Source organism: Haliotis asinina, chromosome 8 (assembly GCF_037392515.1).
Source record: "Haliotis asinina isolate JCU_RB_2024 chromosome 8, JCU_Hal_asi_v2, whole genome shotgun sequence".
Taxonomy (NCBI): domain Eukaryota; kingdom Metazoa; phylum Mollusca; class Gastropoda; order Lepetellida; family Haliotidae; genus Haliotis; species Haliotis asinina.
In genome coordinates this window covers 46527495-46550163 of record NC_090287.1, presented here as the reverse complement: position 1 = coordinate 46550163, position 22669 = coordinate 46527495, and the positions used below count along the sequence as shown (strand labels likewise).

Below are 22669 nucleotides of genomic sequence, written 5' to 3'. Positions count from 1 at the left end.
TTCTATGATCAGCTTGATTCAAGGTAAGGTTAAAAGGGGAATGTCATCCCTCTGCGCAGTGGATTTTAGTCATCCGACTGAAGCAAGTCTAGATTTTCTTGGAATTCAGAACGTCCCATCTTACTGGGGATCGGTTCAACTCAAGTTGAGTAGTTTATTTTCGTCAAAGAGGCTTGAGAGGCTCAACGTTAAATAACATTTTGTCACCGACATAATTATATTGTGTTTATGTGGTATCGAACATTTTCCAGGAACACGTCGGTTACGCTCAAACGCAACTAAGGGAAGGATATCGTACGTGGGAGTGGCGCGATAACTTGAAAGCAGACCGAACAATGAGTCACGACCACAGCGTCTGCTAGCTTTAATTGACGGTTGTGGGACACATGAGGTTCCCATGCATAGCCGGTACTTCCTTGAAATTTAGTTGCCGTCATGTCGGACAGGATGGCAGCGACACTTGATCCGTCTCAACCAAGAAGCCATGGTAAGTTTTGCTTCACAGCCAACACTTTTAGAAATCAAGCAAATCGAAAATGTCAGGCGTTTTGTTCTGTGACTAGTTTTTGTATTCTTTGTTTCTGAGTTTGTAGATGTTAGTGGACTGATACACATTGAAAGTTAAGATTTCAATCTCATTTTATAGTCATAAAGGCACAATCAGTGAGGAAAGATGTATTAGTGAAGAAGTATGTGTGCTGGGTATATGAATGTAAAATTCTGTTAATGCTTTCATAATTTCTCCAAGAATTATTCTAGGCTTGTGGGATAATATTTTCCAGACTATTTATTTCCATCACATGTGAAGTCATCAGTGTAGAGTATTAAAAGTACAAGCTAATATACTGTTTTCAAACGGCTATGTCATATGGAAACTCAAGGAATGTTTTGGGCATCAAATTCATTGTGGAACAGTATTAGGGTACATTCATCAAGGGAGCCTATATAGAGCGAGAGAAGAAACTCCTTGAAAAACCACTGACTGTATGTCTCGGGTCCTTACATAACCAGTGTAGCCAATATGGTGGCAGCGTAGTATTTAGGATTAAGCCCGGTTTATTTTCAACAGCTGATTAATTTCGCTGGGTGAAATCCTAGATGTAGAAGATAGGTTAACTATTTTGTCACTTAAGTTAAAGTCAAATAATTGGTATTAGTGTCCGTTTTAGGACAGTAGATTTGTAATAAAGTTTCAAGTCGGTATGCAACAGCTCACTGGCTTCTATTCTCGATTCACTGTGAAGATAGACTAAATTGTGCCAATTAAAACTTCTTTCACACATTTGTTTAATTCGTAGAAGGAAAACATACCTTTAGTTGAAAGGCATTTGCAAATTGTAGTGACAGTTTTATGACTTAAAAAAATAAATTGTTAGGGTGTAATTAAGGTGTGTGAAAAATATGACATTTTGCCAATCTTTTCTGATCCGCTATTGAAATGCTACATGCTGTTGTTTGAGTGTTTCTAGTTATTTCTTCAAAAACATCTTTCACATACACCTTTGATTCATATGAGGGGAATATACTATCAGGTGAAATGTGTTTGCAAGTAATAGTGATAGTTTCATAATCTGAGAAGGAATGTTACTGTTAGGTGTATTTGAGGTGTGTGAAAAATATGACATTGCCAATCTGATCTGATTTGCCATTGATGCTTGAGGGTTATAGTTCCATAACTTATTTCTTTCTTGTTGATCTTATTATTTGACAAAACTGGAAAGGTGTTTTAGAACGCTTTGTGACAGTTTTACACTTTATTTTTGGGGGCAGTGTGACAGTGTCAGTTAACATTTTGTTAATGTCCATTCCATTCCCCACATTCAAAAAGATATCTGAATTAATTATTAATGGAAACAAAAATGTCTCAAAGTAGATTTTTTAAAAGGACAGCTGATGTTAACACGTGTTGTCACGATACTTTTGCGTTCTTTATCATGTTTTCGGGGGGAAGGCCGCGGTGTATCATTTATTCTTTCATTCATTCACATATGTACTTCTTTCTTTTATTCTTTTTCTTTATTTCGTTCATTCACATAAATCTTGCTCTTAATTCTTACTATAATTCATTCATTCATTCATTGTAAAATTCTGACTGATACAATAAACTGGCTGAAGTTCTGTTAAAAACAACTGAAGTTGTGCTGGGAACGAGCCAAGTCACTGCGTGTGTTGGAGCATGACGAGGCACAGGTTTATTAGTACAAATGGTAAAGAAGGCAAGGGAGTGACCTATCCCTGTTGTAGAGTATCCCTGGTTCATCTAACAACAATGCTTGTCGTCGGCATAAACTACAAGAGGCAATTGATATCAGAAGAGACAAATCATCAATAAATCGGGACCAATAAGTCTACCTGCCATAGAGTGGGACCTATTAACTCATGGCATACGTTTGATACATTTGAAGTCACTTATCAGTTCATTCTCGGAAGTAATAAACAATCATTCTGTAATTAGCAATCAGCATGTATTAACTTTCAAGTTCAAATCTGGTATAAATTCATCATCACTGTGTATTAAGTTTCAACTGTAGCATAAATTCATCATCATTATGCAAGTAAATTCATCATTATGTAAGTAACAGGTCAATTTTTTAACAACACTTATGCCATACCCTTCCCTGTGATTGTGGTGTCACATGCATTATGACATCATGGCATCGACGTCACAGCATCAACTGTCTGTTCATCTGTTGAAGGGGTCTGAAATACCCCAAAACGTTTTATGCCAAAGAATTAGAAAGATTTGTCATTAAAAGATCTTGGTCATTTATAACAACCTCTAAATGCTGCTAAAAGACAAAAACTTCATTTTTTTGCAGTTAGGTTAACATGGGTAACATGGTTCAGGTCGGGAAACCCATAGCCTTATCCTCTTTGACTGAACAATGTAATGTGACATGGACAAGAGTTCAATATTTATTAAATCAAAGTTTGCCAATTTATTTCATTGCCAGCCTGCGTTTAGAATACAGCACCACAAACATTTAAAAAGTCATAATACACTTTTACGAAATTGCAGATGATTTTGTTCAAAAGCACATTCTCGATTGCCCTATGATGCCAGCATAATCAACAAGGTATCAGCAAATGCATATAAGCTGTGCTTACTGATGTTTCATCTCCATCATCTGTCATTGCAGAAACCCAATGATCTGAGTTTCCAGTAGTTGTTCACCGGCTGATGCGCAAGTTTTCGCAAGCACCAGTTTAAAATATATTCTTTTTTGCCTAATATGGTCATATTTCTTTGTATTAAGAAGTGCTGAGGTGTTATATTTTGTGTAGTTTTATATTTTGTACTTTTTAAATTTAAGTAAGAATGCGTTACACTGGTCACATTCTGTCATATTCTATTATTCATAGTTTTGGTCAATTTAAATAATCTAAATATGTTTTATATTTTGGTTTTAAACATAACTAAGTGGATTAAATGAATTATCAATGTAAACTAATATACATGTCTTTTTCATTCAGTAATTTGCACCATTACGTGAAATGGAGTATTAGTATTTATTTTTTGTAACAGTAAGAATGCATTACACTGGACACGTCAACCATTTTCGTGCCGGTTCAGTCAGCGTATTCTGTGTTTTAGAATTATTCAAGGGTTTAGGGTTAGATTTAGGGTAAGGGTTTTGGGTTAGGTTTAGGGTTAGGGTAAGGGACTTAATCCAAAATTGTGGGTAGATGCATGAGTAACATTTGTTTTCCTTTTGTATTTGTTCACACAAAAACAGAAGATCAAAAACGTCAAAAGTTAAATAAAGAATGAAATGTATTATTGTAGAAATTTGGGGCTAATGGAAATCGGCCTCGAACTCACTTTCGCGCTCAATCCACTTTCATGAATAGATCTACATATATTCAGTAATGAACTCACCCTTGTGCCGTCACTAGACATGCCCATGTCTCACTCATTCCTTAGCACGATCCACATTATCCTCACTGTGTTCCCTACAACACTTTTCTGTCACGAAAGCACCCAGTGATTTTTATACAAGCACGTCATTCATGCATGCACCATGAAATTGACTTGTGACACCTGACGTGAACAACGTTTTTAGTTTGAACCATTCCACACAACATGGTATCTTGTAGATGATGGAATAGGACGAGTGTGCCAAATGGTATCAGGGCCATTCGGCAACTCTCTGTAGATTGAAATCATGAGACACTAAGACTACCCGTAACCTTCATAATTGTTTGTAGCCTGTTTGACTATTTCTGTTCATTTCCATAACGTCACTAGAATGACTGCCTAAATTTGCACAGTGTGCAACAATGTGGTCATAGCTCAGTGGGTTAGCTGTCGGGCTAACAATCTGAAGGTCACGGGTTCACACAAACTGGTTGCCTGTCTTGGTGGCATGTGACTTACAGTTGTAAACGTCCTCATGAGAAATTGTGGTACTAAATCCTGAGGGTGCGCATTGCCTTGCAACGAAATAGGGAATGGTCACTTTTGTTGGGGTTCTCCTGAATTATAAAATATGTGTAATATTTACAGAAAATATTGTGGTCAGGTTGGTCTTTATATTGACATTTTTGTACATAGTTTATGATAAATCATTTTAATACCCAAATGGTGAAAGATACCATTGTCTAAATATCATATAACACCCACTCTTAACAAAGTGCGAAGACTTTAGTTTAAAGTGATTAGTCACAAAGCAGGGAGCATGTCATCGATGTGTAAACATCTGAACAACAAACATCCCTCCGTAAGAGGCTAGATGCAAACAACTTCTGTTCCAACAACCTACAGAAAAAATGCAGTTGAAGGTATGAATAAATATTGTATACAATTGACATTACAAGTAACAAAGTAATGTAAACACCATCATAATATTGATACCATGTGATATCTAATTCTTAAAAAAAAATACTGGATTAAATACAGAAAACATTGTTGACATCAGAATCAAATCCCATTTGTCAAAAAATTTGTTATCTTTTTGTTTATATTCTTATTACTTCTAGATAGATTTCAATGAAAAACACTTTCTAAGAAAATAGCTGTTTTTGACTGAATTTAACAAGAGTTGGCTATGGCAGTATTGTTATCCACCACAACAGGTTCTGTGGGGAGTGTTAGTTGGACTCTGTAAATGTATACGTTAGTGTAAGCAAATTAGTCTTTTATGGAAATGTAAATGAAGAAGACTAGGGGATACCTTAGCCAACTATCTTGTTGTTGAGGCCTTGCAGGGCAAACTTAGGGAGTCTGAATATCCACCTCAGTTCGAGTGATATCCTTTTTTGGGTGGTGCTAACAAGCTCAGGGTCCTCTGTGAGTTGTGCAATGATGTTGTAGGTGAGATCTGATTTGCCATGTTTTTCTGTGTTAAAATGGATCGCAACAGGTTTGTCTCTGTTGTGCGTGATGTCAGCGAAGTGTTCATTAAGCCTCGTTTTGAAGCATATTTTGGTGTGCCCTACATATTGTTTTTCGCATCTTTTGCAAGTGAGCAGATAGACCACATTTTTGTTGGTGCATCTGTATTGTCGTTTACGGTATTTGACACCAGACACTGTACTGTGGAAAGTGTCTCAACGGTTTATTACAATGCAGATTTTGCAGTTGTGTTTGTTGCATGGGTTGTCAAGGTATGTTACTACCCAGCCGCTGATCTGTGGCGTATTTTGGGGGTGTTCTAGTGATTATCGTACTAGATAGTCCCTTAGGGTTTTGTTCCTTCTGTAGGCTGTAATGTGGGGTGAGTTTAACACTTTTTGGCATATTTCTGATCCAGATAGCAAATGCCATTGCTTCCAGATGATGGCGTTGAGCTCCATGTTTATTGGGTTGAAATCGCAAACAAAGACCATGGCCTTTTGTTTGGTCTCAGACGGTCTTAACTGGGTGTCATGAGGGCCCTCCTGTCCTTGCTTTCAGCCTTATGTTTGTTCTGTTGTATCAGTCTCTTGGGGTATCCTCGCTTGTGGTAGAAGTTTATGAGGTTGAGGCTGTGTTCTTCATACTCCTCAGCAGAGGAGCAGATACGTTTGAGTCTAAGGAACTGGCTGTATTGGCCCTTAGTTTTAACATGTCTGGGGTGACATGATGTGTACAACAGGTAAGAGTGTGTGTTGGTTGGCTTGCAGTATAGAGAAAAACATAGCTTTTTGTTCTTTTTGTCTAGACTGACCCATGTGCCAAGAAAAGCGACCTTGTTGTGAAAATTCGGCTGTGAATTTTATAGTGGGATGAGCTTCATTAGGGTATTTAATGAAGGCTTCGAGGCGGGAAAATATTGTCAATGAAGCGCATTTAGATATGCGGTTGGTCAGCATGTAGTGAGAGGAGTTTAGTTTCTAATTCCCCCATAAATATGTTGGCATATGATGGTGCTAGTTTGGTGCCCATACCTGTGCCTCCTGCCTGTAGGTAGTGTTGGCTGTTAGAAACGAAGTTTTTGTGGAGTACAGTTTTGAGAGGACCCAGATTGCTGGCGGCACTGACTTGCCAGTCGGGCTTGTATCTGCGAATTGCTTTAGCGATGATTAACAGTCCCTCTTGGTTGGGGATGTTGGTGTAGAGTGGTGTGACATCTAGTGTGAGCTGGAATATGAAGTGACACTAATCTTTGTATAAAGTGAGCTGTCTCCCGGACATAGCTGGGGTATTGTGGGACGAACTCTTTTATGTGTTCATCCACAAAGCTACTGATTTTTTCAGTGGAGGTATTGTTGCCACTTATGATGGGGCGGCCCGGGATTTTACCCGATGTGAGGCATTTGTGGATATTGGTGAGTGTGTAAAATCTACCTGCTTTACAGCCATTTGGTACAAGGCCTAGGAAAACTTTTTGTGATATTTCATCTTTGTCGTAGAGATGGGTTAAATCTGTAGTGATTTGAGCCGAGAATGTTTCTGTGGGATCGTCCCCTAGTCTGCAGTAGAATTTATCATCGGAAAGTTGCCGTAATGATTCATTTATGTTGTCCGTGGTATTTTGGATTACTACTACAGAACCTTTGTCTGCATTTTTAATGATAATTTCATTATTATTTTTGAGAGCAGAGAGTGCGATCATTTCATCACGGGTGAGGTTGTGATGTTTAAATGTAGTGTCTTTCAGTTTGAAGAAATCATTGGTGACTGCTTTGAAGAATGATTCCAGAATTCCAGATTCACTGAAGGAGTGAGTTTCAACTTTGTAAATGATGCTTTTAGATCAGTAAATGACCCTCATCAGGGTAGGGCTAAATGTTAAACCTTTGGATAAGAGACTTAACTCCAGTTCAGTTTGTTGGTAATAGGACAGATTAACAACAAAACTCTGTTGGTAAATTTGCGAGTTTTTATTGGTGTCTGAATTGTTATTGATATTCAGTGTACTGATTACATCACAAATAGAGCTGTTGTTAAGGTTTAAGCTGCGGGTAAGCAGGGCAATTGCCTGTTTTAGGTCGTTTCTATTGCTGATGGGTTTACGATTTCCTGGTCGGTGGCGGGGTCCGGGTCGTGGGCAGCGTGTGCTGGGTTGGCGGCGGCATCTCTTGGATTTAGACCTGGGCCAGCGGGTTGGTGGTTTGGTTGTATTTCCTTCAATAAATATATTGAAGTGGAAAGGGTCGTCTTTATCATGTTGTTGGACCAGATCATTGAATTTCTGGTCCAGTTTTTCAAAGATTATGTTGGTTTATATGATTGAACTCTGTCAACTTTACCCCGATTTGTGTGATTCTGGCCCCTCCTTACACTTTAAGGAGGGGCCCCCGAGTCTGTTAAACTGATGGGCCAAGTATTTGTTTCTTTTCTATAAAAAACGAAAAAATCTCTGTAATATATTATTACAATGCCATAAAATATTTGATACAACACAAAATCATCGTCCATGTACACATTGGCCAGACTTTATAACAATATAAAGATAAGTGCCTAGTATCATCTCATATTTACAAATGCTTGTAAACCCACAATGAAGCCTCAAGCCGCTTCTTAGAGCCCCTGTTGACTAGACTGGCACAACCCTGCCGGCAAAACACAGGCCGCAAAACACTTTTTTGGACCCTGTCCAGGAACACCGGCATCCTCCAGTGAGCTGAACGGCTGCCAACTTAACTGGCCTGCTGGTTTGCTTGGGGGAATTAACTCAGCAACGAGTCCGAAGTCACAAGAAGCTAATTACAATTTTATTTACAAGAGATAGAATAACAAGAGTGGCCACAGAGAGTGGGTACAGCCCTCTGGGCTGAGGGCTAGAGCTGACCTGTGTTGGGAGTCTAAACCCTACTGATGGACAAATGGAGGTGGAGACTATTTAACTACAATTGAAACAATACAAAGATTATGATTTGACGACTGATACAAAAATGGAATACAGAATAAACAAAGGTAGGGTGTGTCCTACCAGAACAACTTCAATGACCAGACAGGGGGATTAGTTAATATTTTAATCCTATTCTATGTGGCATTAATCTTGTTGGCACATTTACTGGATGCTTGATTGCTTACTTTGGGTTGGATCAACTGGTGTTTGTATAATGTTATTTTACTGTAGGTGTTGGCATGTTTACCTCATCAAAGCAGTTTATTAACCTGTCTAGACATAACCCTTGTCTTAGTGAATGGTTTGTCTTACAGTGGTGTTCTGATTACCTCAGGCTAGGAATTTAACTCTGTCAAATTGTGTGGTCATAACTTACACCTTTTTCAATAGAATGTCTGTGAGATAAGTTTTACTACTTTTGACAGGAGTCTTTGTCTAAGCTATTACTGTTACATGATGAAACTAATATTCTGTATTGATATTTTCCTTATCTTTGAATGCTAATCTATTGCTTGTACTGGTTACAATTAATAATGAATTTTGGTCACCAACACTTGCTCACTGTGACATCACACAATAGCCCACACACATACAAAGTATATAAAGGGCTGCACAGTCAATTCAGAGTGGTCTGATGAGTTCACTTAGAATGGAACCTGTCACCCCCCTGCTACTAAAACTAAGTGCCTATCCCACTCCGACAGGGCCCACCGTCAGTCTTTTACGGAGCAGAACTTTGTAACCATTCAGTGTTTTTTCACCAACTTAACACATAGATAGGTCTGGTGGTGATCTGCTACCAGAGGTTCAAATTTATTTTGAAAAGCCACTTGCCACAGTTGCAAATGCAGACAAATAAAAATCATTCTGGCTTCTTTGTTTGCTGTTTTTATCTTGTGTGATGACTTCAGGATTTACAAGTGCTGTTGAAACCCCACATCTCACTGGTTAGAATGAGCACACCTCACCTGAATGTGCCCTTGCCCCAACAGGCATACTGAATAGGGAGTGCACAAGTAAATCCAATTTGTATGTTATGGCCAACACAGTCAAATGGTACCAGTGCATTTAAGAATGACTTGGATAATATACAGGTTTGCACAACATGTTGAGAGAATGAAGAGATAAGCAATTAGTATGAGTATGATAATATTTTCATCCTGAAACTAATGTGTGCAATTCATCCAAGTAAACTGGTAGTATGGTAAACTTTAATCACATAAAAACAAATAAGCCATACATTGATACCCTTCAAGAAAAAAGAGCACAATTTATGATGTTCAGTTCTAAACTGCATGTGACTACACAGATGTCACGGCATCCTTTCTGATACAATATTGCTAGTTGCTTTCACAAATGTATTGTCACACATCACTCTTGCTATTAACATTGTTTGAGGTGCCATCTAAATCTTCTGTATCCAGATTCTAGGTGGTCTCTCCAGTGTTGTCTATTTTAGAGCTTGGGATGAGGATTTCATGGAACAATCAACACCCTATTTATATCATCAGCTGGATTGTTCAGCCCCATGAAGTGGTCACTTCCTGATGGTAGCAACATAGCCATGCGTCATGATTTCATGAAGCAGATTGTTCATACACTCACCACACATGGAAGTATGTCCTCATTACTACCTAAATGCCTTAGGTTTCAGCTTCATAGCAGTTGTAAAATTGACTGAAGAATAAATGGTGACCGAGTGCTAAGGACTTGTCTTGACTTTTGTGTGTTAACCAAATGGTGTGTTTCACTGGGCCTGAAAAATACACAATAACCTGACCGGCCCTATTTCCTTTTCTTTTTCTTTTTTTGAGGGGAGGTGTATGAATAAAAATAAGCTTTCAGATATCATTATGTTTTTCCCCCCGAGAGACATTGGTCAACATAATGGCTTTGATTGAATAAACAATTACACAATGATACATGTGTTATTGAAGTACAGTCAGAATTTTTTTTTATCCCCTGACTTGTAATATGGGGGGATATAGTCGAAGCCTCGTCCGTCTGTCTGTCTGTCTGTCCATCTGTCCGTCCGACCGTAATCACTTTGTTTCCGAAGCATAACTCAGAAACAGTTCAATATTTTTAGACCAAACTTGATAGATATAGCAATCTTAGACTATGGTTGTGCCTTTTGCTATTTACAGATTTTTGGCTATTATTAGGGCTTCTTGCCATAAGGCAGAAGACCTATTGTAATTACTGATGTTTTTATTATTATTTATTTTTCCGCCGTATTTTGTGCCAGCGCTACAGAGAGCACCAGTGGACAGAATAGCTTGAAAAAAATCAGGCAGATGCGCACCGAGGTGTAGATATTCCCCATTAAAATCTCTAGGCTGTGGGTCCAATAGCAAAGGGCAGATAAATCAAAATTAATTCAAAATTTTCAATTTGAAATGCAAATATCTCCAAAACTACTGCTGCAATGACTGCCAAACTTCTTGAGCAGATGCGCAATCAAAATGTCTACAATTTCATCTGTTGCGCCGAGTCGCTAAAATGCACCGTTTGGCCGCTATTTGCGATTGAAGTTTTTGCTGCTGTTTTTCAGCCCAATTCTGACTACTTTGCTCCCAAAATCTGCTGCACTACAACTACAACAGCTACCGCTTTCAAACTTGCCATACTTTGTCTCTAGGCACCTCCCTACGCACTTACATCATTGTTAAAATGCTCCGTTTTGACGGTGATACAGACTGTATTAGCTAAAAAGAAGACAAAACATTTGATACGTGCCCCAAATGAAAGGAAAGAGTGCGCAGCAAATTTACTAATATTTGTGCTCAGACCGCTTTAAATATCTATCGAAAGTGCTTGCCTCTATGTACACATCACTGTAAACAATACTAGCCATCAAAATCCCCAAGTTTCTGCTAATTAAGCAAATAGGCACTTCTTTTTATCACCGACGGCCCATGAATACGCGGCGGAATGTGCCAAAAGTTGGTGCAGCATTTAACGTTTAACCCTTGGAAAGAGCACGAAAATCTGAAGGAAAGCGGGAGGACAATGACGGCCGTGCCTTCGAACATCTGTCTCACAAGACCGCACACCAGCACCCACTCTTGCCTGTCAGTTCAGTCGTTCCGTTCAAAGTTGGCGATATGTATGAGTTCTGTTGATATAAAAATAACGTGTCTTTGTGTATGTCAAAAGTGCTAGCGCTTACCAAATACATTTGATCTGAGCTTCAATTAAAATTAAGTAGAGTTATTTGTTGAAATGCCTTTTATAGGCCTATGAATCTATCTGACAACAAACTGAAAATGCGAAAAAGATAAAGGTTTTTGTGTGTTCTGTAGTGGATACGTGGATTTATAGAATTACGTTCATCAACAAGCAAAGGCCGAAGTGTATCGGTCCATATCGCTTCTGTTCTTGGCGTGGGGCCTCCGATGAGTCTCCTTGCTTAAAACAGTGTGGATATTTACCGATGCAGCGAGGAAACCATGAATGTAACTTATGATTACTTATACTATATTTTCGGTCGAGCTTCCGTATTCTATTAATATTATAAATAATTTTACATGCATTTGATTGGATTTCAAGATCAAGACTTATTGAAAATCAGTTTACTTCCATCTCTCTCCTTTTCACCCTCATTGTCTCTGCATGAGCATGAAATGCACGTGAAATTCATTCCAAGCCGGGAGGTGACAAATCGGGAGCGTCTCGCCAAGCACCGATGCGATAGACTGACTTGCTGGTGTCATTTAAAGTAATTAATCACAAATGGCATTGTTTTCACACTGAGTTCCAGCCCATGCTTTAATTAACGAGTTCACAGATGTTAGCAAATTTACACTGTGTAGCGTGTCACACTATGAAATTTATGATATATAAGCGTTTATTAAACTTCTGACAAGTTAACTTACGAAGATGGCGCTTCTAAGCTTGCGAACCTAAACTACAATTATTTTCCACTTTAAAGAACAACAGATGTAGGGAACAATTCCATGCGTCTCGCAAAAGATTATATGTTTCTGAAAATCCCTCAATTTGTACAACTCAGTGGCTGGTCTAAAAATGTATTAAAGGTGCATAACATATATGCATGTTATCTGTGTACTGTGATTGTTTAATTGCATGAATCGTAACAGAAGTAAAATAACATTTTTTACAGGTCCCATAGATTTTTCATTCATCCTTTTGAAAATGGCAAAAATAAAATGTTGCGCCAGGTCGACGTGCTAGAAGGCGCTGAAATACGCAAATTAACTAGGTCTGGCAGTACTTCTCCAACCAAATCTTACCTTGTTTGGACTGATGTTGTTACCTCTTAATGCATAGACTTTTTAGTGTAACATGGAGTAGCATATATGCGTTCATTCTCGAAATTCCTCATCTGTGAAACAATAAACCGAGATATAAGTGGAACCGCGGTATTTTGCCTTCTGTTCCATATACCTGTCTTGTTTTGATAGTTATGGTTTCCTGTTTAAAGCACAAAGCAGGTTTTAACAGCACAGCTACATTCCAAACATACACAACCATAACTTACGCCACATCAACCATAGAAAGATTAAATAGCCATTTTGTTCAGGTTTTATTAGTCATTTAAAATATTCTGTGTGCTTTAGCATATCTACAACCTGATGTATCTTGTGCTCATGATCTAGCGAAATATTGTCACTGAAGCAGGTATAGCTGCTGTTAACTTGTTTTTAAATTCATACACAATCACAACCAGTATCATTTGGACTATAGTAACGTGCTATCGTCCTATGGTATTGAGCATTCAGCTGGTACTGGTATGATGTTATGAATATTATAAGTCAAATTTACATCAATTGAACCACGAAAGTGAACACACTGAATGGCGTTGTCTATCCATTTAGACTAGTACTACATTTGTGCTGGTAGTGTGAAATTTCCAAGATTAATCACAAGCTCAGGAACAATTCAAGTACGAGTATGTCAACAAGATCAATGGTGTTTTTTCCTGTATGTTATTGAAGTTAGATCACTGGACATGTTTGTTATGTTCATTGATATAGATTTACTTAATACAACATATATTATATATATATTTAAGTAACATACCGTGAATCACATTCAGCTTAGGCTTTTATGTTTTAGACATTTTGAAAAGATTGTTGTGAAGTGTGCATGCTTTGATCACTGAATGGACAACCACTAAGTTTTTTCTCTTTTCATGCTATTTTACAAGTAGCATCTGTTTCAAAGCCTATAAGAATTGAAAGCGACAATCATTATGTTTGTTTGATTGATATCCTAATACGGGTAGCATCTGTATTTAAAGCCAATATGAATTCAGAGTAAAAGAATGACACATTTCCCATTACTGACAGTAGCATGTATCTATATTATCTGTAGCCATGACTACTATTCGAAGTACGTCACAGATGCAAATGGCTGTATTGCATAACATCCAAGAAGCCCTCATCACTGCTCGCAGCTATATTCTTTTTTTTGTTTTTCCATGGAACATTTTGGTGTTAGTCTTATGATGGGATGGGCTTTGTTTCCGGAGCAGAACTCAAAAAACGTTCAATATTTTTCTGCAAAACTTGGTAGGTATATCAGTCAGAACCTAAAGTGGTGCCTTTTGCTATGTACAGGTTTTTGTGATTTATTATTTTCTCGGTTTGCATGGAAATGTTTCAGACATAGTCTCAAAATTGAGGGATGGGCTTCGTTTCCGGAGCAGAACTCAAAAACCGTTTAATATTTTTCTGCAAAACTTGGTAGATATATCAATCTGAACATATAGTGGTGCCTTTTGCTATTTACAGGATCTTGGGATTTATTATTTTCTTGGTTTGCATGGAAATGTTTCAGACATAGTCTCAAAAGTGAGAGGTGTGTTTCATATCTAGAGCAGAACTCAAAAACTTCTAAATATCTGTTAGTAAAACTTTCTAGATATGTGTGGCAGACCCCAAAGTAGTGCCTTTTGGTTTTTAAAGGTTTTTGTGATGTATTATTTTCTCAGTTTCCATGGAATCGTTTCAGACTTAGTCTCAAAATGGAGGGATGGGCTTCGTTCCCAGAGCACAACTCGAAAGCCATTTCATATCTTTCAACAGATGTTGGCAGATATATGAGACAGATCTTGGTGACTTTGCTTATTACAGATATATGGCATTTATAATTTTCATGAATTCCATGGAAACAATTCAAACTTAGTTTAAAAAGACAATGAGTAACTGTGAGATGATTTGTCCTTTCAAACATGTTGGGGCCGGGGGATATTCCAAAACAGGATATGTTATGGGTTGACATTTATGAGTGGTCAATATCATACTGATAGTGAGTGAGTGAGTGAGTGAGTTTAGTTTTACGCTGCACTCAGCAATATTACAGCTATATGGCGGCGGTCCGTAAATAATCGAGTCTGGACCAGACTGTCCAGTGATCAACAACATGAGCATTGATCTGCGCAATCAGGAACCGATGACATATGCCAACCAAGTCAGCAAGCCTGACCACCCGATCCTGTTAGTCGCCTCTTACGACAAACATAGTCGCCCTTTATGGCAAGCATGGGTTGCTGAAGGCCTATTCTACCCCGGGATCTTCATGGGTACATACTGATAGTAACTCATAGAGTATGTTTATATATTGGAATTTCTTTTAGCTTAAATTTATTTCTTGTCACCATTATATATTGGTTGTTTCATTTTTTGAATACCTATGTGTCACAATGTCAGGATATTAGAAGGTACTTGGTCCTGTCATTACAGTGAGTAGCACATGTTCTTTCCTTGTGTTTGTATTTAACTTTCTTATTGTGGTAGCTTTTCGCACAGAACTTTCTGTTTCAATATTTTCACAGCATTGAATATATGATTTCCCTAACCCTTGTGATGTTATGAAACTGAAAGTCCATGATAAATATTTAGAGTATGTATGGACTTTGATGTGAAATGAAGTATACGTAGCTTTAATGCTATATATTTAATCCCCACTTATTCCAAGTTGGCTTATCTCAAAATCATTACTATATCTGAAACTTAAACTGAATATCCAGTTTTTGCTTGGATGTCCATACCTATCCAATGTGAAATTGAATGTTTACATCTTGTGGTGACATGATATGGACAGATGACACTATATCTATCTCAAATGCTGTATCGTCTATTGTTCCACTATTTCACCATTCTCTAAATTCAAAAAGACAAGGTTGATAAGGGGTATAATGGGCCATTGATACCTGAAAGCAATTTCATTCACTTAAAGTGATTATGTATTAGTAAGCAAGCTTATGTGAGTAATGTTCTATTACATTTTATTGATAAATGCAACAAATACTAGGTAACAAACAGCATGTTAAGAGAGCAAGCATCCTGTGTATATTACATCTTATTTACCCAACAAATGTGTTACTGAATCTTTACATCTTGTGGTGACTTTATTTGGACAGATGAAGAACTAATTATAATACGATGTGCCTTCGTAGGAATGGCAAAAGGAGCATGATGGATTAAGCAATATATGCCGTTGAAACATGTATGCATTCAAATCAAATCACATAACTCATAATCAAGAATGGACTATTTGGCTAAAGTGTGTACCAACATTTATGTCAAAACTACTGTCAGTTTGATGTTTGTAATGACTTGTTCTTCTTCTTTTGATATAAGGACATTTGTTTTGGAGGAGTGGCCTGGCTATGCCCAACTCTCCCCTGTTTCATAGAAAACAGAACGAAATATCTTAGTTTCAACAGGGGGAAACTTTAGCGTAGCCCAAACTTTACTCGGATTAAGAATATCCTAGGCCCAAACATCCCTAAGGAAAGAAAAGGCGAAAGGGATATTTCAGCCCCCAGTCCTGTCGTTGAGTACTTGCGGATGGAACATATGGAGCTCAAATATCCACCTTAATTCAAGGAGTCTGGGTTTTCTCTGAGTTGTGTTATGATGTCAAATTTTAGATCAAATGAAGTGTGACCGGTTGGTCATGTTTGTGTGTGATATCAGGATAGTGTTCTTTTAATCGGATTCTGAAATATCGTTTCATCTCACCTACATACTGTTTCTTGCAATGTTTGAAGAAAGAAGGTATACTATACTGTGAGATTGACAAGTGTAGCTTCGTTTCTTGAAGGCCTGTTTAGTGATGGAGCTTGTGAAAGTGTCACTGTCTCTTAGTGTTTTGCAGATTTTGCAATTTGCTTTGTCGCACATGTCACCGACAAAATTGACAATCTCTCCACTAATTTCTTGTAGTTGTCTCAGATAGGTCAGGTCTGACCAGATGATCCTTTAGGTTTTATTTTTGCTATAATCGGCAATATGTGGTGAGTGAAAAGTGTCCTGTCAAATGCCTGAGCCACTTAGTTAGATGCCAACGTTTTTTGACAATGGCGTTGAGTTGTATGTTCATGGGATTATAGTCACTAACTAGAACCATTCTGTTGTTTCGTGATTCTTTGATATGGGAGGATAGGAGGGAGTTTCTATCCTTTAAATTGGACCTGTTTTTAGTTGTAAAAATTCAATATACAAATACATGTTGTTTACACACTTTGTCAGATAATCTCCTCTAACAACACAGTGGCAAAAACTACTTTGTTCTTACAACTCCTAACTGGAATTACATCCTCAAATCCGAGGAACCTATGCTGCCATACTCCCACGGGGATTGCCCCACTGACAGCTGTGCCGTCATTACGTTGCAGCATGAGAATATCCCTGTGACATCACAAATAACACCACCGAGATTCTCTCTATAAAAAGGCATGCACGTCATCGGTATGATGAGTGCACACTGTACGAAACGTGTAACCAAGATACACCTATGCCAGTCAGTTCCTGTGTAGTTTCATATATTGCTTTTTACTTCCCTGGGGAAAGGTTGACCTAGGCCAGATTCTCCCTGGTGAAATCTCCCCAGCCATTTTCTGGTGTACTTATGACGAGAGTGAGGGTGCTATTTATGTCTTGACATAATGAGAATTTCCACAATATAGAAGCAAAGTTTTACACTGAGTTTCCTTGTATCTGACTGACTTATCAGCTGGTTATATGTCAAATTAGATACATGGAAGATGAAACTGATGTGACTTAAATAGTATTTCCTCAAACACATTGGTGCCTTGAAATACATTTTAGCACTTGTCTGAAAGTATTTCATTGTGATGGCTCCTGATAAATATAATGTCGAATTGTTTTCATTCTATGATGATATATTGTATTGTATAATATATTGATATATTTCAATATGCTATATGTTCAAGGACATTTTTTTATGCCCCTGCCATATATGGCTGATGGCATACCTTCTGTGCATCTGTACATCCTTTTGTATGAAGCAGGGAATGTACTCTATCCACTTCTCCACAAAGAAAGCTGTGTGGTGTTCAATGAACTTACACATGGGTTTTCTTGGGACTCTAATGGTGTGCATCTCATATTTTGTTTTTGTATTTTATTGTTTATTTGTAAGTTTAGAGACTTTTGAACTTAGAGAAATTCAGCACAATATTCTCTTTGATGATAGACTTCATCCCCTATTACACTATATACTTCTCCCCAAAAGCTACCCACCAGAATTGAATGAACTTCTACATGTCTTTCGTAGGGAATCTAAAAGTGTGTTAACTTTTAACCTGCCGTACTGAATATGTTCCAGTTTATGCCAAAACTTACTTGTGCTTCTACAGCATTCTATAGCTTTCACTTGCCTCCACAGTGATATTGCTGTAGCTAGTTTCTTTACCCTTGTACCATGAACCTTCATGACACAGGTTTAATTTTACTGTGTTAGTTTCATTGTGACATACCTTTACAAGTAAGCATTTCCCTTGAACACTTGGGATATATTTATTTCATAATCAACCATGATATTTACTAAGTAGAAATTAATAAATAAAATGAAACCAAACAAATACTGACTTTGTTTTCAAGTGTTGTTCATTTGAAACTCCAAACCAAATACAAGGAAGGAAACAGCTCTGGGCTTAATAAGGAACTAGTTCAGTCTATTTCCTGGTTTATTATATTAACAAAACCGACCTGTGAAAGTCCCGGGGTATAATCAGTCTAAGTAAACTTCGTCTCAGTGTATTTCGTTACAGTCCACCACTGTCCCTAACAAAACCTAGTAGAAGGTCGCGTCAGGTAACCTTTGAGCAACCAATGACCGTCCAATCAAATGCGAGACGGTTAAATAGATTAACCCATCAGACAACGGCTACTGTTTAGAGATTGGAGGGACTTTCAAAATATTCAGTTCACTGATACAGATCTCTCCACAAACAAAAATCCGCATATAACAGAGTTATTTGACATGCAGTATATAAGCATTGGGGTTTCTGTTGACATGGTTACCATTAGCTAATATTTCAGCAAGATAATTTCAGCAAGTCCTTGAATATTGTCAAAACACTATTTTAGTATCTGTTTACTCACTGTTGTCATGGTTGTACGTTCGCTGTGTGCATCACCCGGAAGCAAGCGTACGCCTAGTAGCATTCGGAATTGTTCGGGTACAACCCTTTTCGAGACAGAAAGTTGAAAAGGTATGTGCGAATGTCCACTTTCGCAGTTTGGTAAGCTGTGTTCTGATTGGTCAATCTAAAAGCTTACCTGACGCGACCTCCCATAAGATTTTGTTAGACTCAGTAGTGGAGTGTAACGAAAAGTACTGAGGATAAGTTTACTTAGACTGTGGGTAGAATAGGCCTTCAGCAACCCCTGCTTGCAATATAAGGCGACTATGCTTGTCGTTAGAGGCGACTAAGGGATCGGGGGTGTCCAACTAGCTCACTTAGTTGACACATGTCATCGGTTCCCAATTGCGCATGTTGTTTATCACTGGATTGTCTGGTCCAGACTCGATTATTTACAGACTGCCGCCATATAGCTGTAATATTGCTAAGTGTGGCGTAAAACTAATCTCACCCTCTCACTCATATTTACAAAACCCACAAAATGCTGAATAATTTCATTTCACTATTGTCTGTCTGTTCCTGCTGTTAGCACTACCTGAAATTAAGCATAAAACACTTATGAGCAAGATATTTTATGGATTTAAGCTTCTTTGTTCTGTAAGATATCTGGGTCGTCTGCAACAACTAAATGCCACCAAAGAAATCATAAAACACATATTTTAAAATACAGATTAAAACGTGTAGAAGTTCATATACAGTAGAGCACTGTAAAATTCTCGAGTTATCAGAACCTTCAAACATCTGACCAAGGTATATTGATATCATCATATATTATTTCGAAACGACTAAAAAATCATGTGCTTGTCACATGATTACACAAACCCTCATTGGATTCTCAGTATGTGAATTTGAAACTAAAATCCGTTACCAGTAGTGTTTAGTCGAAGCAGTGAGAACTGCCAAATTAATTCCTTAATTAATCCTAATTAAATAACACACCAATGACACCTTCAACAAGGTTACCCCTAATTACTTTTTGATTTATAGAGATACTTGCCCGCGAATTGTAGGTGGATATTAAGTTTCTTTGCAAATATCAAGTTAAAAGGGTAATTTTGAGTGCTTGGACTATGAAATTATGTCAAGATATCTAAAACATTGTGATATTTGTATCAAGCTAAAAGAGCCTGAATATTGATAAATTATGATTTTGCAGGGGCTAAGATGTTATATCGAGACAACTGAGATATTATTTAATATGAGTTGAGTTGAGCTCGACTGTACCGCGGAAGGTCTCCAGTTGGACATTCACTAACTTTTGGCCACTACTTAACACGCACATTGGCCAGTGACTGGACAGAGTTTGTCATTTTGTTGGTGCCGTATATTACTGTAGACAAGCCAATCTTATCAGAGTTTAGCCATCCCCTAACATGACTCCCCAAAATGAGTATCAAAATGGTATGTTTCATAAACAACTTGACTCCTTGCAATTGGATCCTAATTGTGGTCAAATGGGACCACAAGAGTACTGGGAGTTATAGATATTTATGATTGAGGAACAGGTAGTTGTCATATTGTGCAGGCACCCGTGGCGAGCCACCTCCTCGTGGTGGGTGCTGGGTAACGCCAAGAGCTCGCCGACACCCCCGTAGTGGACCCGGGGGGATATTTGGTCCACCAACCCGTTTGCCGTGGGTTGCGGCCCTGTGTCGGTGGAGGACGGGAGTCTGGGGGTTGAGGGCACTGGGGACCTGTGACTGCGTTCCATTTGCTCAACACACCCCTTCGACCCTTACTTCACCTAGACGGGAGGTTGAATGGGCCCGGTTCAACCAATCGGCTGGTCATGCCAAGCCCTGTGCTTAGATTATAAATATATCATTGCACAAATATGATTTGAAATTGAAATTTTGGTCTTGGATTTATTGGCTTCTGAAACATCTTTGATTTTGAATTATGTTGTTTTGTAATTTGCCTAGAGTCGTATGCCCAGAAGGCGGTGGCTCATGGGCCAATCTGGTAGAGTAATTACTTTATGATTATTCTACTTGAGTATATCATCCGAGTATCCTTGGTGTTGCAAGCTGGAGGCCCGCTTGCTTTAGCATTGTCCTTTGTGATACTCCATGGTGGGTGGGGAGCTCGGATGATGAACCAATTTACATTACCCATGGCTTATGAAATCACCCCCAAGAAATCAAAACGTCAACTTGAAATTGATCCTGTTGATACTGACCGTAGACCGTCTTTATCGATTGAGTACTGGCCACGTTTCCTTGTAATTGAAACTCCTGACAAGACACCATTAAAACTGAACCCTTTTGCAGTATCTAAGGGTATTCAAGGTATCGCTGGAGATGTGAAGAATCTTAGACGCTTACGTTCGGGTGCCCTGCTCGTTGAGTGTGGGAAAAAGCAGCAAGCAACCAATCTGATGGGTATTGATTCTTTTGTGGGCATTCCGGTCACGGTCTCTGCTCACAAGACCCTGAACACAAGTAAAGGTATTGTCAGAGATCGTGATCGGTTGCTTGCTGATATGTCAGAACTTGACATAGCATCCGAAATGAAAGATCAGGGTGTACTTTATGTAAAGCGTTTTTCAACACGGAAAAGTAATGAAACAATCCAAACGAATACCTATCTGTTTTCCTTTTCTTCTCCAAATGCTCCCAAGTCAGTGAAGGCAGGTTACTGTAACATCCAAGTTGAGACATACATCCCCAACCCTCTAAGGTGTTTTAAATGCCAGAAATATGGACACGGTGTATCTACCTGTACATTGTCTGTTGTGTGTGCTCACTGTGGTGAGAAGACACACACAACAGAAGATTGTGACAGTGATTTTAAAAAATGCATCAACTGCTCAGGCGACCATTCATCTTCATCGAAACAGTGTCCAATCTGGAGAGAGCAAATGGAAATAAACAGAATAAAGTATACACAAAATATCTCTTTTTCTGAAGCAAAAAAACTGGTGAAGAGATCTGACCTTACAGAAAGTTATGCTACAGTAGCAAACGCATCTGTGCGTAGCCCTAAAATAACAAAATCATCTACAAGCTGCCAAACTACCTTGACTTGGGTCAACAGCGACTCTCCACAACTTCTATACCCAGCTATGTCATCCCAGACTGAGGAATCAATTCCTGGAACTTCAAAGTCTTCTTCTGATCATAAATCATCTTCGCAGTCACGCACAAAGTCTCAATCTTCAGCCGATAGACAACAAACTGCTAAAGGTAAATCTAAGCCTAAGCCTGATGCTTCAAAACAACAAAGTGGCAGAGCTCCTAAAGGGTCACAAAATAAAATTCAATTGCTTAATAAATATGGGTCTCTTGAAGACATGGACGTTTCTGAAAACGTCCATTCTAGGGCACATAGCTTGTCGCCCGCCAAAAGAGTGCGGGGTAGATCCCCAATAAATCCCCCCAAAAGATAGTTTATTCCAGTAATATTGTACAGTGGAACTGCAGAGGATTGAGGACTAATTTACATGAATTACAGCTATTAGTCCAAGAGTTTAGACCTTCAGCGATATGTCTCCAAGAGACATATTTAAAACAAACAGATACATTTGACCTTCGTCATTTTAATGCATATCATTCTTTTTCACCTCCGGGTGATAGAGCCACTGGCGGGTCATCCGTTCTAGTCAGACAAAACGTTATTCAAAGCCCTGTATCACTTAATACTAATATGCAGGCTGTTGCTGTGAGAATTACTTTACATGTAGCGTTTACGCTATGCTCGCTGTATATTTCGCCGTCTTCGACATTTGCCAAAACTGATCTGCAAGCTCTCTATGACCAACTCCCGAAGCCCTGTATTATAATGGGAGATTTAAATGGGCACAACCCTCTCTGGGGTAGTGTAAATATAAACGCTAAAGGTAAGTTGTTGGAGGACTTTTGTTCTGACAACGATTTATGTATTTATAATGATGGCTCCAATACGTATTTACACCCTGGGACAGGGACCTATTCTGCTCTTGACCTGTCACTCACAAATTCAGAACTAGTTA

At 38.4% G+C, this 22669-nt stretch overlaps 1 protein-coding gene across 1 annotated transcript in view; it reads left to right on the top strand.

The window, feature by feature from the left end:
- The first annotated feature begins 251 nt into the window (after positions 1-251).
- LOC137295441 (unconventional myosin heavy chain 6-like) overlaps positions 252-22669 on the top strand; it is a 468840-nt gene continuing 446422 nt past the window's right edge. Inside the window, exon 1 of the mRNA XM_067826813.1 lies at positions 252-487. Coding sequence (XP_067682914.1) covers positions 436-487 — 52 coding nt within the window. The 5' untranslated portion in view covers positions 252-435. The remainder of the gene's footprint in view (positions 488-22669) is intronic.